The sequence below is a fragment of the Eucalyptus grandis genome, chromosome 4, assembly GCF_016545825.1.
Source record: "Eucalyptus grandis isolate ANBG69807.140 chromosome 4, ASM1654582v1, whole genome shotgun sequence".
In the NCBI taxonomy this organism is placed as follows: domain Eukaryota; kingdom Viridiplantae; phylum Streptophyta; class Magnoliopsida; order Myrtales; family Myrtaceae; genus Eucalyptus; species Eucalyptus grandis.
The window spans coordinates 11,103,356-11,117,033 of NC_052615.1; the positions used below are offsets into that span (position 1 = coordinate 11,103,356).

The 13,678-nt window shown below is 38.7% G+C and overlaps 1 protein-coding gene across 2 annotated transcripts; it reads left to right on the forward strand.

Annotated features, from left to right (window-relative positions):
- The first annotated feature begins 673 nt into the window (after positions 1 to 673).
- On the forward strand, positions 674 to 2,682 carry LOC120292972. Of its 2 annotated transcripts, none has more exons than XR_005550584.1 (3): positions 674 to 878; positions 1,227 to 1,670; positions 1,755 to 2,682. XR_005550584.1 is itself a non-coding variant. In XM_039311617.1 (3 exons), the coding sequence occupies exons 1-3, from the start codon at positions 695 to 697 to the stop codon at positions 1,597 to 1,599; spliced, it is 378 nt and encodes a 125-aa protein (XP_039167551.1). In that variant the 5' UTR covers positions 674 to 694; the 3' UTR covers positions 1,600 to 2,682. The 2 variants fall into 2 exon arrangements, 1 of the variants encoding a protein (XP_039167551.1); XM_039311617.1 differs by having other exon boundaries at positions 1,227 to 1,287; positions 1,467 to 2,682.
- The last annotated feature ends 10,996 nt before the right edge of the window (positions 2,683 to 13,678 follow it).

The window sequence follows — 13,678 nt, forward strand, 5'->3', positions numbered from 1 at the left end:
CATCAATGAAAGGGCAAATGTTATTGAAAAGACCAAAGATAATTTGACAATTATTGCGACCAGAAGAATGGGGAGATATTTCATTGTTTGCTTCCAGTTTACCTTAGATCCTACTGGACCAAAAGATTTGGAATTTTTTTTCTTTACTGAAGAGAGAAAAAGAGGGAAGTTCATGAAAGAAGGCACTTTTACTAGTATTTTCGGATACCAACTCCTTATCATCACATTGCCACGTTTCAAACGTTGTCATATGGTTGTTACTAGTTGCCAAAATAAAGTCAAAATTGTTCTTGAGGTTAAAGCTTCTGAATTCTTTGAAGATATGGCAAGCGTTGTAGTTTTGCTTTTCTTTTTCTGGCGAATCTCTTCATAACTTTCTGTTTGACCATGGACCTACTCTTTGACCATATGCAATGGTTTTGCTTATTTATCCATATGAACAAGGATAAATAGATGCCTTGGAGACGTGAGCACAGCTGCAATGTCAGAGCCTTGTTCTATTGCCATAGATTTAGTGGAATCAAAATGAACAATGTCAGTCTTTTCATCTCTGTCCCGTATGCATGGGTACTGCTTACTAGCTATTCTGATGATGACATTATTTGAGTTTGTAATTGCAGAATGACAGAGTGGTTACATCATATAGTCAGCATTTTACCTCCGAGAGGTGATAACTAGATCTTTGTTGCAGCAAATGCATTTACTTGCTTCGGCAAACAAGATTTATAAAGACACTTCTTCTGTGGTGTATCCTGTATGTATCAAGAAGCTCTTGGATCTGAATTGTGCGATGACTATGTTGTCTCTCTGCCCGATTGGTTTTCAGCCAGGAGCTAGAATTGTTGCTTCAGTTGCAGATTCAAGTTGCCAGGGCCAAGGTGAGAAAAGAACGCTTGATTTCTTTTTTGGGATGCTTTAGTTCAATATAACTGAATTTTGGTAGACTGCAGATGTTAGAACTGAACTTTTCCCAGCTTCACGTGCTGGAAAAGAATTTACAATTCATGAAAGCAAAGCTAGATAGCTAGTATGCAAAAGCTTGAGACTAGTCTGCACAAACTACACACATCTGATATTTGTTTTCAGGGAAATAATAAGACCAGCAAGATTCCTAACAAGTTGATTCGTAATCAAGTTATGCATCCCAACGTTAGTACTCCTATTCATAACACAGAGCACACAAGTCTTATGCTCAAAAAGATGATATTTATCTGATTTTGCTGCAGAAGATAAAAATATCGGATGTCAAGTGTTAGCGGTGATTCCAATTGACTTGCATATAAGTGGGTAAGCTGAAACATCAAACAGAAAGGTGGTCTCCTGCCTCCCCAATTCTTTCCTTCTGGATAAGAGTCCCCCCAACTCTTCAACTACATGCACTTCGCTTGCTGCTTTTTGAGACCAGCATTGCAAGTCTATTTTTGAGTTCCTCCAATTGTGTGCTCACTGTCCACTTTTTCCTGCAGAATTGCAATTTCTTCATCTAGTTCAGCTATAGCAGGGCTTCAGGTACTTCCATTACTTCAAAATAAATTTTGTATTACCATATTTTCTGTTGATTATATTTTATTGTGGAGATTGAGTCTGTATATGATGTAACAAAAGAAAAAAGAACAGGGCTATTCACATCATGGGGCAGCATCTTGTAGCCGTTTGTTGGCTAAAGTCAGGTTAGTGAGAGAGCACTTCTGTGATGAAAGCATACCGTGGGTAAAATGCATGTCGATATGAGTAATCAAGGGCATTCATTGCAGCCAGAAGCACCCAGATTCAGGTCTTTTTTCTCTCAAAGGTCACAGAGGTACTAACCGCCATCATCTTTGATGGACGAAGTGTAAGGTGTGAGTTGATGGAGGTGATGGCCATCTTTTATTGTTGGTGGTAACTGTGGAAGGCAATCATGATTTACATTAAGATTGTACTGCGCAAAAACGTGAAAGTCAAATGTACAAAATTTACCAGACACTGCATCAGTAGTGCAGGTCAATAGATCTAATACAAGAATGAGTATATGATCGTGGAGGTGATGTTTTCAAAGTGTGCCTTTCAAAAGTGCATGGAATGTTGATGTCTAAGTTGCATTCTGCGCAGCAAAAGACAGCGTTAGTGCTCTTCACAATGCATCAGTGAGCATTCCTTCCTGATACGGGAAGAAGTGGATATGCAGGGTGACAGGGTGTTGCATAACTGAGGGCATTTCAGCACATGATTTATGGTGCAGGAAAGAGCAGCACTGCTCCAGCGGCAGCTGATGACTGTGAATTGGAGAAAGAAGAGGCAATCCAGACAAACATAGACCTCACCTAGTATGCTTTGCACTCTGATTCTGGTTTCAAGCTTCACGTAGAGGACACCAAGCAGATGCTGATGGGCGAAATGGCAAAAAAAACTGGGCCTTTCTCGCCCTCCAGGACTTGTGAACGTAGACTTATAGCCGCACAGTCCATGTCAAGGCTGAAATTGCATTCGCTGCAGCGGGAAACTATATGGCAGGCATAACGTTGGAGGTCTACCAATTGATCGAAAGGAAGAGAGATGGCGATCCCGGCGTTGCATCTCTAGGGGAAGATTCAATAATTATAAAGCTGAGTTGAAAACAAACTAGAGAGGTACTCTTTTGAGTAATTACAAGTAAACCTGTCCAAATGATGGAATGAACCATATTTGGATGAAATAAAAATTATGATGCATGCGCATTTTTTATCTATGGTGATCATCTTCCTTTCACTAATTTGCACGCTTCTTTTGCTGGAACTTTGAATTTATTATACTAATCAAAGTAACGATTGGTCCAACCTTGATTTTGAACTGGGTCACATCCTTTTTCTGAGGCAAAAAAAAAAGAAGACAGAATGCTCTCTTTTTTATCATATTTATTGTATCATGCTAACATGTTTGCATGTATATATAAACCTCTTTTCAACCACTTTTCAATCTCCTTTAATGACTCTCTTTCTTTCTCTCTCTCTCTCTCTCTCTCTCTAAGAGAGTTTCCAATTGGTCTTAGGGGAAGCTTCGGTGTTCACATTGCAAAGGTTGGACTATGCGGTGTTACATGATGATCCAATGGTCACTCATGGGCAGAAGTGGGGCCTTCAAGAAAGTTGGGAATTCTTTTTTCTTTTTTTTTTTTAAATCGAGGTAGAATTGCGATTAAAATTAAAATTAGAGATTTTTTTAAGGAGATTAGCCCATAAAAGTTCATACTTCCATCAACAATCCAAGGTATCTCAAACCGAAGAAAATGCAATCTTTTGTTAAGATGGAAACCATTTTTAGCAATATTTCACCAAGAAAAAATGACTGCTGCTTCAAAAGTACTTTAATAGGATTTCATATATCCAACAATTATAGAAATAGGTGAGTTCATGCATAAAACATGGGGACACGAGAATGCTCATGTTGTGATATATTATTTGCACAGTAAATGGATAATTAGAGAAAGAGAGGAGTGACTATTATTGTTGAATAAAAAATTAATAAAATTATAATGATATAGAAAAACAATAATGATATATTGATGTATGTTTTCATTTTGTTGACTTTGTGAATAAGATTTCTCCTTTATTCATTGTTACACCCCAACTCTATAAAATGAGGAAAACGACACCACCATACTCTCACCCAAAGGATGCAGTATAAAATTATCAAAATATATATTCATCTATATACTTGATAAATAGTGAGTTGGTTACAAACTCAAGAAATCTAAAGTTCATTAAAAATAAAAGTATGACTATATCTACAAACTCAATTAAACCTCACAAATATCATCCCAGACATATATAAGTATCTAAACTCACATCCAAATCCAACTATAAATAATTTCCCACTAATAACGCTAATGGCCTACTTTAGCTTACTAGAAAAAGATTTGGAATGAATAGTATGAGTAACCATAGCTTAGTGACTAATCCAAATCTCTCCTAAATAGATCAAGAACCTACTATGATAAAGCAATACTAGAGATTCATTTATCCAAATCCAATATATTATGTACAATAAAATCAAAATATGAATAATGTCACTTTAAAGCAACTTTATACTAATAAATTATATACCAAAAGCGTAGTAAATGCTCCATTTGATTTCATGCAACAAATATATTTCAAACATTACTTTTTCATTTAAAAAAAATCATTTTGTGCAATGCTTTTCACAACCTATAATATATCAATTCCCTATCACTTTCAAGACATGAGCTTACAAATTTGTAGAGGATAACAACCACCCCTAAATAAAATGCAAATCGAAAGTTACACCACTCGAAGAGTCTCATAGTCCTATCAAAGTTTATCTAAATGTCAAACTTACATGGCAACTAACCTCGACTAAAACTTTAGTAGGCAATACCATATTCTTGAGTCAAATCGTCCACTTGACAAAAGACCTTTGAACAATTACTTTGCAAATAGAGTCTTCTGCATTTTAAAACTCAAATTCAAGCAAGCTTACTTTCAATAGAAAACTCTTTCGAATTACTAAGAGATCATAAAGCCAAAAGATGGTTGGAGAATGGTGAAATTCATTGCCAAACATAGTAATTCGAAAACTGTTTTTAGCAATGCGCAAAATTTTAAAAATTTATCCCAATCAAATCATAAACCTACATTAACTTTTCTAAGGTCCTATTATGCATTACCCTGAAATTTCTTTACAACATAATTTCATAGCTTAAAAATCTCTAGAATCGACCTAGCAACATAGAATCCATACAAAACCTAATTTACAATTTTATTACAAAAAATCCTTCAATTAGATAAATAAAAGTCTAATCCTTATTGATTGGCAAGAAAAAAAATTAATCCGGTGCATACAGCAAGAGGCCCCTTTTGTCTCCTCTGTCTTTTTCTCGGTTTCTCCGGGCTCTGCTCTCTCTCTCTCTCTCTCTCTCTCTCTCTCTCTCTCTCTCTCTCTCTCTCTCTCTCTCTCGTGTTCTTCTTGGCAGACTGTTTTCATCTCTCTCTTTTCGCTCTAGTAATTCCCTTAACACGGCATCAATTGAGGCAAGACCAAAGAAAGGACTTTAACGAGACACTTGGGCTTACTGTTTTGCTCTTATTTATTATTTTTTGCCAGCCCGGCTATTGGAACTTTACTCTTGCACATGAATCTTCCTGGTTATTACGTATTGATGTGCGGACCCACTACTGAGAAAAGAGAAAGGAGAAGTCAATCAGCACCGAACAAAGTCTTTTTTCTTTTTTTTTCTAAACCACTGGGGATTCGTCCAAGTGGCCACTCTTCCAACTTGGAAGGGGGAGGTGAGGGGTTCAAATCCCCACCTTCTCAGGGGGGATTGAGGTGAAGACGATTTCATTTCAGGATTGGGTTTTGACTCCCACGCCCTGCAAGGAGGCAGGGCAAAAGTCTGAGAGTGAGTGTTAGAATAGGATTAGAGTAAGACCGACAAAAAAAAAAGTCTTTTTTTTCTAACACGAGATAAAGTGAGTACAAAAAAAAACGAGATAAAGTAAATAGGAAAGTTCGAAGTCCTTCCTCCAATCCAGTGGCAAGGGTGAAGATAGGGACATAGTGGCATTATTATTGTAAGGTGAAGGCGGGGACATTGCTCGCGGTTCTTTTATGCAGTTATGTTTATGACATGGATTTAAATACATGTCATAATCCATGTCATATGTTTATGACATAGATTAATCCATGTCATAAACATAACCTGCATAAAAGAACCGCGAGCAATGTCCCTGCCTTCACCCCACCCGGCGCCATGGATTTTACCTCCATCATCTCTATCCCGATCAACCTCATCCAAGTGAAATTCGAGGGGAAGTTGATTTCGCCCTTCGAAACTCACCCCCTTGCCACCGGCGTTGCCATCCGCAGCCTGCTCCCCCGCATTTCTTGTTGGTGCGTCTCGCCGATGGAGCATCGCAGCTCCTCATCCACTTCACCGGTTCGATATCGGTGGCTTCGCTCGCGTGGTTGCTGCTCCACGACTCCTCCCACTCCGTCCTCTGGTTGTTCGTGCTGCTCCTGTTGCTTCCCGTGAGTCTCTTGCGCAGCCTCATTCAAAAACTTTGTCTGTGGCTTTACCGCAGACTCGTTCTCATAATTATCCGTGCAGCACACTCCCGTGTATGGCATGGTGGAAGAGTGCAGCCACATCCGCCGCGCCCGGTCGTGGATCGGCGTTTATTGCTGGAAGTCTAAGCACGCTAGTTGTTCGATCGAGTGTCCCCTGCTTGGAAACTCTATTTTAATCGTATGACTACTTTAAATCAAATGATTAGTACTTTAAGGAACCTAAGCTAGTTTTTTATAAGATGCACATGGGGCTTTCTTCTTTTTATCTGAAGCCAAAGCCATAACGAATCCCCAAGCCTTCGGCGTCAAATTATCTCTCGATCATAAGAAAGGAGAGCAGGGAACAAGTACAAACCCACCTATGTATCTTTCTTATTCCTAGCCACGAACAGCGATGGACCTTGTGGCGACTAGATCTGATTAAGATAAGCTAAGCCCTCAAAAGAAATTGTGATCTATTGTTATCGAAGAGATTGAAGATAACCTCAGCAATTGTTATGGCAAGTAGAATGGTCTTTTGTAGTAGCCATATAAGGGGTAGTAATTGTTCTTGAGGTTATAGCTTCTGTCCTCTATGAAAACATTAGTGAGTGTTGCAGATTTCCTTCTATTTTTGGTGAATCTCTTTGTACCTTTCTGTTTGGCCAGTGGATCAATATGCGTCATTTTACATTCTTTGCTGGTGTACTATGGTTTTGCTCATTTATCCATATGAACTGGGATAAATTGATGCCTTGGAGATGCAAGCACAGCTAAAATTTAAAAAGTTTTGATCTAACACTAACATCATTGAGTGATCCAAATCAAAATGAAAGATGCCAGCTTTTTCCATCTCTCTCGCATATACACCATTACTGCTTACTAGCTATTCCAATGATAATATAATTGTACTTTGTCATTGCAAAATGTGGGAGTGGTTACATCATATAATCTTTACTTTACCTCTTGAGAGGTGACAACTAGATCTTTGCTGTGGCAAATGCGTTAACTTGCAATTTAAGACTACGCCGTCTCGCTGGCTCATTGACATTCAAGTTCTTTGGGGCCAAGGTGAGAAAAGAATACTGAAATGTAGATTATTTTTCAGGAGGCTTTATTTCAAGATAACTGAATTTTGGTTGACTACAGATGTTAGAACCGAAATTTTCCCACCTTGCATGTGCTAAGAATTTACAGTTCATGTATGCAAAGCTAGATAGATAGTATGCAGATGCTCGAGACAAGTCTATACAAACTACACACATTTGATGTTCGTATCGAGGAAATAATTAGACCAGCAAGCTTCTTGACAAGTTGATTCATAATCAAATCATGCATCCCAATGTTAGTACTTTGAAATATGACAGAGCACACAAGTCTTGCATTTCAAAAATATGATATTTCTCTGCTTTTTCTGCAGAGAACAATGATCTTGGATGTCGAGTGTAGCAGTGAGTCCAACTGACTTGCATAAGAACGTGACTTGAAACATCAAACAGAAAGGCATGTTCTCCTGACTCCTGAATTTTTTTTCTTCTTGGTAAGTGCCTCCCCAACACTACAACTGCATGCACTTCACTTGCAGCTTTTAGAGACCAGCATTGCAAGTCTTTTCTTGAGTACCTCCAATTATGTGCTCGTTCTTTCCGCTTTTTCCTGTAGAGTTGCAATTTTTTTCATCTAATTCAGCTATACCAGGGTTTTCAGGTACTTCCACTATTCCAGCAACCTGTATTAAAAAATGTTTGGTATAAGCGCATTTTCTGTTGATTATTAAAAAAAATGTTTGGTATTGTGGAGGATGAGTCCATACATATGACGTTCAAAAAGGAATATGGCTATTTACCACATTATATGGCAGCATCTTGTGTCCATTTGTTGGCTTAAGTCTGTTTAGTAAGAGAGCCCTTGTGTGATGGAAGTGCATCGTGGGTCAAACACATTTGATATGAGTAATCAATGGGCAAGGGAATTCATTGGAGTCCTAAGCACCTAGATTTGGGTCCCTTATCATCTTGCGAAGGTCATAGTAGTACTCACTGGTATCATCTTTGATGGACAAAGTGTAAAATATGAGTTGAAGGAAGTTGATGGCAATCTTTTACTGTAGTGGAGGTTAATCTGTGATGATTAAGATTGCACTGCACACTACCATAAAAGTCAAACCTGCAAAATTTACCACAGATGCTGCATAGGAAGCATGGTTTGGTAGATCTAATATAAGCACGGTTCTGTCCCCTCTGCATTCCACAGGCAAGGGTGAGTCCCATGCATCGGTTGTGGATCGCGCTTTCACACACTAATCCCTGATTCTGTGGGAGGACCAAATCCTATTGATTTGAATTTTCAGCAGGTTCCTTTATCATTTGATATGAACTTGGTTAATCTTCTTCTCAGGTTTATAAAAGCCTGAATGCTTATTGTGGAAAACAATTCCCAGGAGAGTTATCATTATCCTAAGTCAAATAATGAAGCTAAGTACATGATCTACAGAAGAACTTAAGACTGCAGGACTGTCAAATGCTTCTGCTAATTCAATAGCAGATACTTAAAAATTGTAACCTTTAAGTGGAGTGCCAATGGTACTAAAGAGACCAAAAATAGTTTGACAATCATTACAACAAGGAGGTTGGGGAGATGTTTCATTGTTTGTTTCAAGGTTACTGAAGATCCTACTAAACCAAAAGATTTGGAAGTTTTTTTCTTTACTGAAAAGAGAAAAAGAGGCACGTTCATGAAAAATGGTGCTTGAAGAAAAGAATCTGTTTTTCTTATTTCTCATAGAGTGATTACAATGAGTATAAATACATGAACATAGAATCTAAATTAGGTAAGAAACCTATTTAGGTAAAGATCCTAAGTTGTCTCTAATCTCTATCAATATCTAATTTACAGCTAACAGAATAAAAACAAATCACATAATATCACGTAATATAATCACGTAATATAATCAGGGAGAAATTCTAGAAGATTTCCTAATACATTCCAACACTCCCCCTCAAGCTGGCTTGAAGATGTCTTCCATAGACAGCTTGTTCACTAGATGAATGAATTGCCTTCTATGTAATCCCTTGGTCAGAATGTCAGCAGCCCAATCATCACTTGAAATATACGGCATACAAATTAGTCCGCTATCAAGTTTTTCTTTGATGAAGTGTTTATCAACTTCCACATGCTTTGTCCGTTCATGTAACACGGGATTATGAGCAATTGCGATTGCTGCCTTATTGTCGCAATATACTTTCATTGGTATGGAACTTGGAATTTGTAGTTCATCTACCATACCTTTAATCCACATAACTTCGCATACACCATGTGCTACTGACCGAAATTCAGCTTCAGCACTGCTTCTTGCCACCACACTCTGCTTTTTACTCTTCCAAGTAACTAAATTACCACCAACAAATGTGCAGTAGCCTGAAGTAGATCTCCTATCCATATTGCTTCCAGCCCAATCTGCATCGTGAACACCTCAATTTCCAGATGTCCATGTTTTTCAAACATTAGACCCTTACAGGGACTTCCCTTCAAGTAGCGTAGAATTCTATATACCTGCTTCAAAATGCCTTGGCAAAATGGTGAGTGCATGAACTGGCTCACCATACTTACAGCAAACGATATATCAGGTCGACTATGAGATAAGTAAATAAGTCGACCAACAACCCTTTGATACCTTTCTCGGTCTATTACTTCTTCAGCCTTGGCAAGTTCAAGCTTCATATTTGGTTCCACGGGGGTCTCTGCCGCTTTACATCTTAATAGACCTGTCTCTTTGAGCAGATCAAGAACATATTTGCGTTGGTTTATAAAAATGCCCTTTTTTGATCTCGCAAATTCTATTCCAAGAAAATATTTCAAGACACCCAAATCCTTAACTTCAAATTCCTCAGCCAGCTTTCCTCGCAAGCTTTCCAACTCAACTTTGTCATCACCAGTCAATATTATATCATCAACATAGACGATTAGAATTGCACGCTTACCTTCCTTTGAGTGTTTATAGAATAGAGTGTGATCTCCTTGACTTTGGTGATAGCCAAACCTTTTAACCACCTTCCCGAATCATTCAAACCACGCTCTTGGAGATTGTTTAAGTCCATACAGCGACTTTTTTAATCTGCAAACTTTGCCTTCAGTTTCTGCAAAACCCGGTGGTAAACTCATAAACACTTACTCCTCCAAGTCACCATTCAAGAATGCATTCTTCACGTCTAACTGATGTAAGGGCCAATCAAATGCAGCAGCCAAAGATAGTAAAATCCAAACAAAAGTTATCTTGGCAACTGGGGCAAAAGTCTCCTGATAGTCCACTCCATAAGTCTGAGTGAACCCCTTTGCCACCAGCCTTGCTTTATATCGTTCAACACTCCCATCAGGTTTACATTTTACCGTAAATACCCATTTACAACCAACAATATTTTTTCCTTCTGGTGCATCAACCAATTCCCATGTGCCATTCTTCTTAAGTGCAAGCATTTCATCCTCAACTGCCATCTTCCACTTTGAATCCTTCAAAGCTTCATGGATATTTCTAGAAATAGATATGTGAGACAGATTTGACACAAATGCTCTATGATGATGAGACAACTTTTGGAATGACACATGTTTTGATATAGGATGCTGAGTACATGATCTAACTCCTTTTCTAAGAGCTATAGGCATATCAAGATTAGAAGCATTAGTATCAGAATTTAAGATAGGAATGGAGGGAAAATGAGTACTACTAGGATCACCTGACGACGAAGGCAAGAGATCATCTCTCGGGGCTGCAGACAGATGAGGCTCCAAGACAAAGTTCTGATCTGCAACATTTTGAAGAGTTTTCCTTCTAGTATAAACCTGAAGCTCGGGCTTGTTGATCACATTGTGATCTTGAACTTTTTCTCCCCCTATCCTTGACACATCAAGATTTGGCAGAGGTGTTTTCGAAGATTTAAACAAAGGAGTAGGAAGGACAGGAGAATTAATCTCTTCACCAACTTTGCCATTCTCCCCCTGAAGAGATTTGTTAGGAAAAAATGGTTGTGACTCGATAAAATTTACATCCATAGTGATATGAGTTTTACCCGTATGTGGATTGTAACACTTGTAACCTCTTTGATTAGGTGCATACCCTATAAACACACACTTTTCAGCCCGAGGATCTAATTTAGATCGACACTGAATTGGGAGATGGACAAATGTAGTGCAACCAAACACCCTTAGAGGAATATCAGAAAAAATATGAGCTGTGGGGTACACTTTTTTGAAACAATTTAAGGGAGTAGTGTAGTTTAATACCCGAGTAGGCAACCTATTAATTAGATAAGATGCTGTTAGCACAGCTTCCCCCCATAAGTATTTAGGTATATGCATTGAAAAACAGAGAGCACGTGATACTTCAAGAAGATGGCGATTTTTGCGTTCGGCAATGCCATTCTGTTGAGGTGTAGTTCGGCAAGTCGACTGGTGAAGGATGCCTTTTTCTGTCAAAAAACTCCCCAAAATTGGTTATAATATTCAGTACCATTATCAGTACGAACAATACTAATAGTAGTACGGAATTGAGTCATAACCATTTGATAAAAAATTTTGAACAATGACTCAACTTCAGACTTGGCGCTCATTAAGTATGTCCAATATAAACGGGTATGATCATCTATAAAGGTAACAAACCATCATTTTCCGGTTTTTGTTGGCATGGGTGAAGGACCCCAAACATCACTATGTATTAAGCAAAAGGGAGATGATGCATGATACTGTTTTGGATTATAATGAGTACGATGACTTTTAGAAAAAAGACAATTGTCACAATGTAGTGAGGAAACATCAACATCTTTGAACAAATGAGAAAACAAATGTTTCAAATATCCAAAGCTAGGATGGCCTAATCTATGGTGCCAAACCATTATTTGTTCTTGAACAGGGGAAGAACTGAAAGTTCCATACGCCTGAGCTTTTATTAGAAACAAACTCTTCAAAATAGTAGAGACCATCCCTCATCCTAGCATTGCCAATCGTCTTCCCCGAGATATGATCCTGAAACTCACAATGGGAAGCAAAAAAGACAACACGGCAATTAGACTCTTTAGAAAGTTTACTAACAGACAAGAGGCTGCAAGCTAACTTAGGAACATGCAGTACATTATGAAGTTTAATAGACTCAGAAAGTGGAACTAATCCTTTGCCTGCAATAGATGAAAAACTCCCATCGGCAATCCGAATTTTTTGGTTGCCAGGACAAGGAATATAGGATTTGAACAAATATGGAATATTAGTCATATGATCGGATGCCCCTGAATCAATGATCCAAGGTACAGATTGTGAACAACAAGAGAGGGCATTTAGATTTTTACCTTGGTGGGCAATCGAAGCAGTAGGATTACCCGATACGGACCCAGCCTGAAGTAGCTGCAGAAGATGGTTTAGTTGTTCTTTGTTGAAAGAGAATGCAGTGACCTCATTAGCTGTAGGAGGCATACGCTGAGAAGACTTATCACGGCTGAATGAAGTTGGTCTCCTTGCTTCACTAGTTGTAGAAGCTGGACGGCCATGAATCCTCCAACAGGTCTCCCGTGTATGACGGGGTTTGTTGCAGAAATCACACCAAATATGAGGTTTCCCATCTGATCTTCGCAAGTTAATGGGGATCTTGCTTACATTTGCCTCGGAAACTATTGTTGTAGGAACATGGCCCTTCTTGTCTTCAAATATAGTCAATGCTGAACCTTCCAATGATCCATCCTTTCCGCCGGTAGCTGACTTGCCCGGCATTATTCCCCGTCTACTTTCTTCTCTCCGAACCTCTGAGAAGACCTCTCCAATAGGTGGAAGAGGCTGCTTCCCAAGTATTCTGCCGCGTACTTCATCAAACTCATCTCTAAGCCCTGCTAGGAAAGCGTAAATACGTTCTGCCTCTACAATTTTCCTGTATCGATTACCATCTTCAATACACGTCCACTCATGATCATTGAATACATCCAATTCCTGCCACAAATGTTTCAAGGAGTGAAAGTATTTTGTGACAGTTTCCTCTCCTTGTCGCATCTTCCCCATCTTCAAGGTTAACTCGTAGATTTGAGATTGATTACCCAAATCTGAATACATCTCACACACCGCATCCCGAGTTCCTTTGCGGTATAATAGCCCAGATAATTTGTACCAATATCTTCTTCCATGGAGTTGGTCAGCCACGTCATAACCGCTGAATTCTCTGCATCCCAGACAGCCCAAGTGGGGTCATCTGTTGCTGGTTCTGCATTATCTCCAGTCAGATAGCCAATTTTTCCTCTACCCCGTATATACATTCGAACAGATTGAGACCACCGGAAAAAATTATCACCATTCAGCTTTATGGAAGTGATCTGAATGGGATGAGGTTCGGTGGACTTTGTAAGAAGTGATGGAGGGTTAGCCCAGGTGGTTGATGATTCGTCCGACATAGTGATCGAACAAAAAAAAAAAAAAAAATTACTCAAGGTGAATAGATGAAGGACCTTTGGGCTCTGATACCATGAAGAAAAGAATCTATTTTTCTTATTTCTCATAGAGTGATTACAATGAGTATAAATACATGAACATAGAATCTAAATTAGGTAAGAAACCTATTTAGGTAAAGATCCTAAGTTGCCTCTAATCTCTATCAATATCTAATTTACAGCTAACAGAATAAAAACAA

What these genes read in the sequence shown, in the direction of transcription:
- LOC120292972 (XM_039311617.1), top strand. Translation starts at nt 695, where the DNA reads ATGCATTTACTTGCTTCGGCAAACAAGATTTATAAAGACACTTCTTCT. An exon ending in TTCAAGTTGCCAGGGCCAAG is followed by an intron (nt 879 to 1,226) that starts GTGAGAAAAGAA and finishes ATTTTGCTGCAG; the next exon opens with AAGATAAAAATATCGGATGT. An exon ending in ATTGACTTGCATATAAGTGG is followed by an intron (nt 1,288 to 1,466) that starts GTAAGCTGAAAC and finishes TTTTTCCTGCAG; the next exon opens with AATTGCAATTTCTTCATCTA.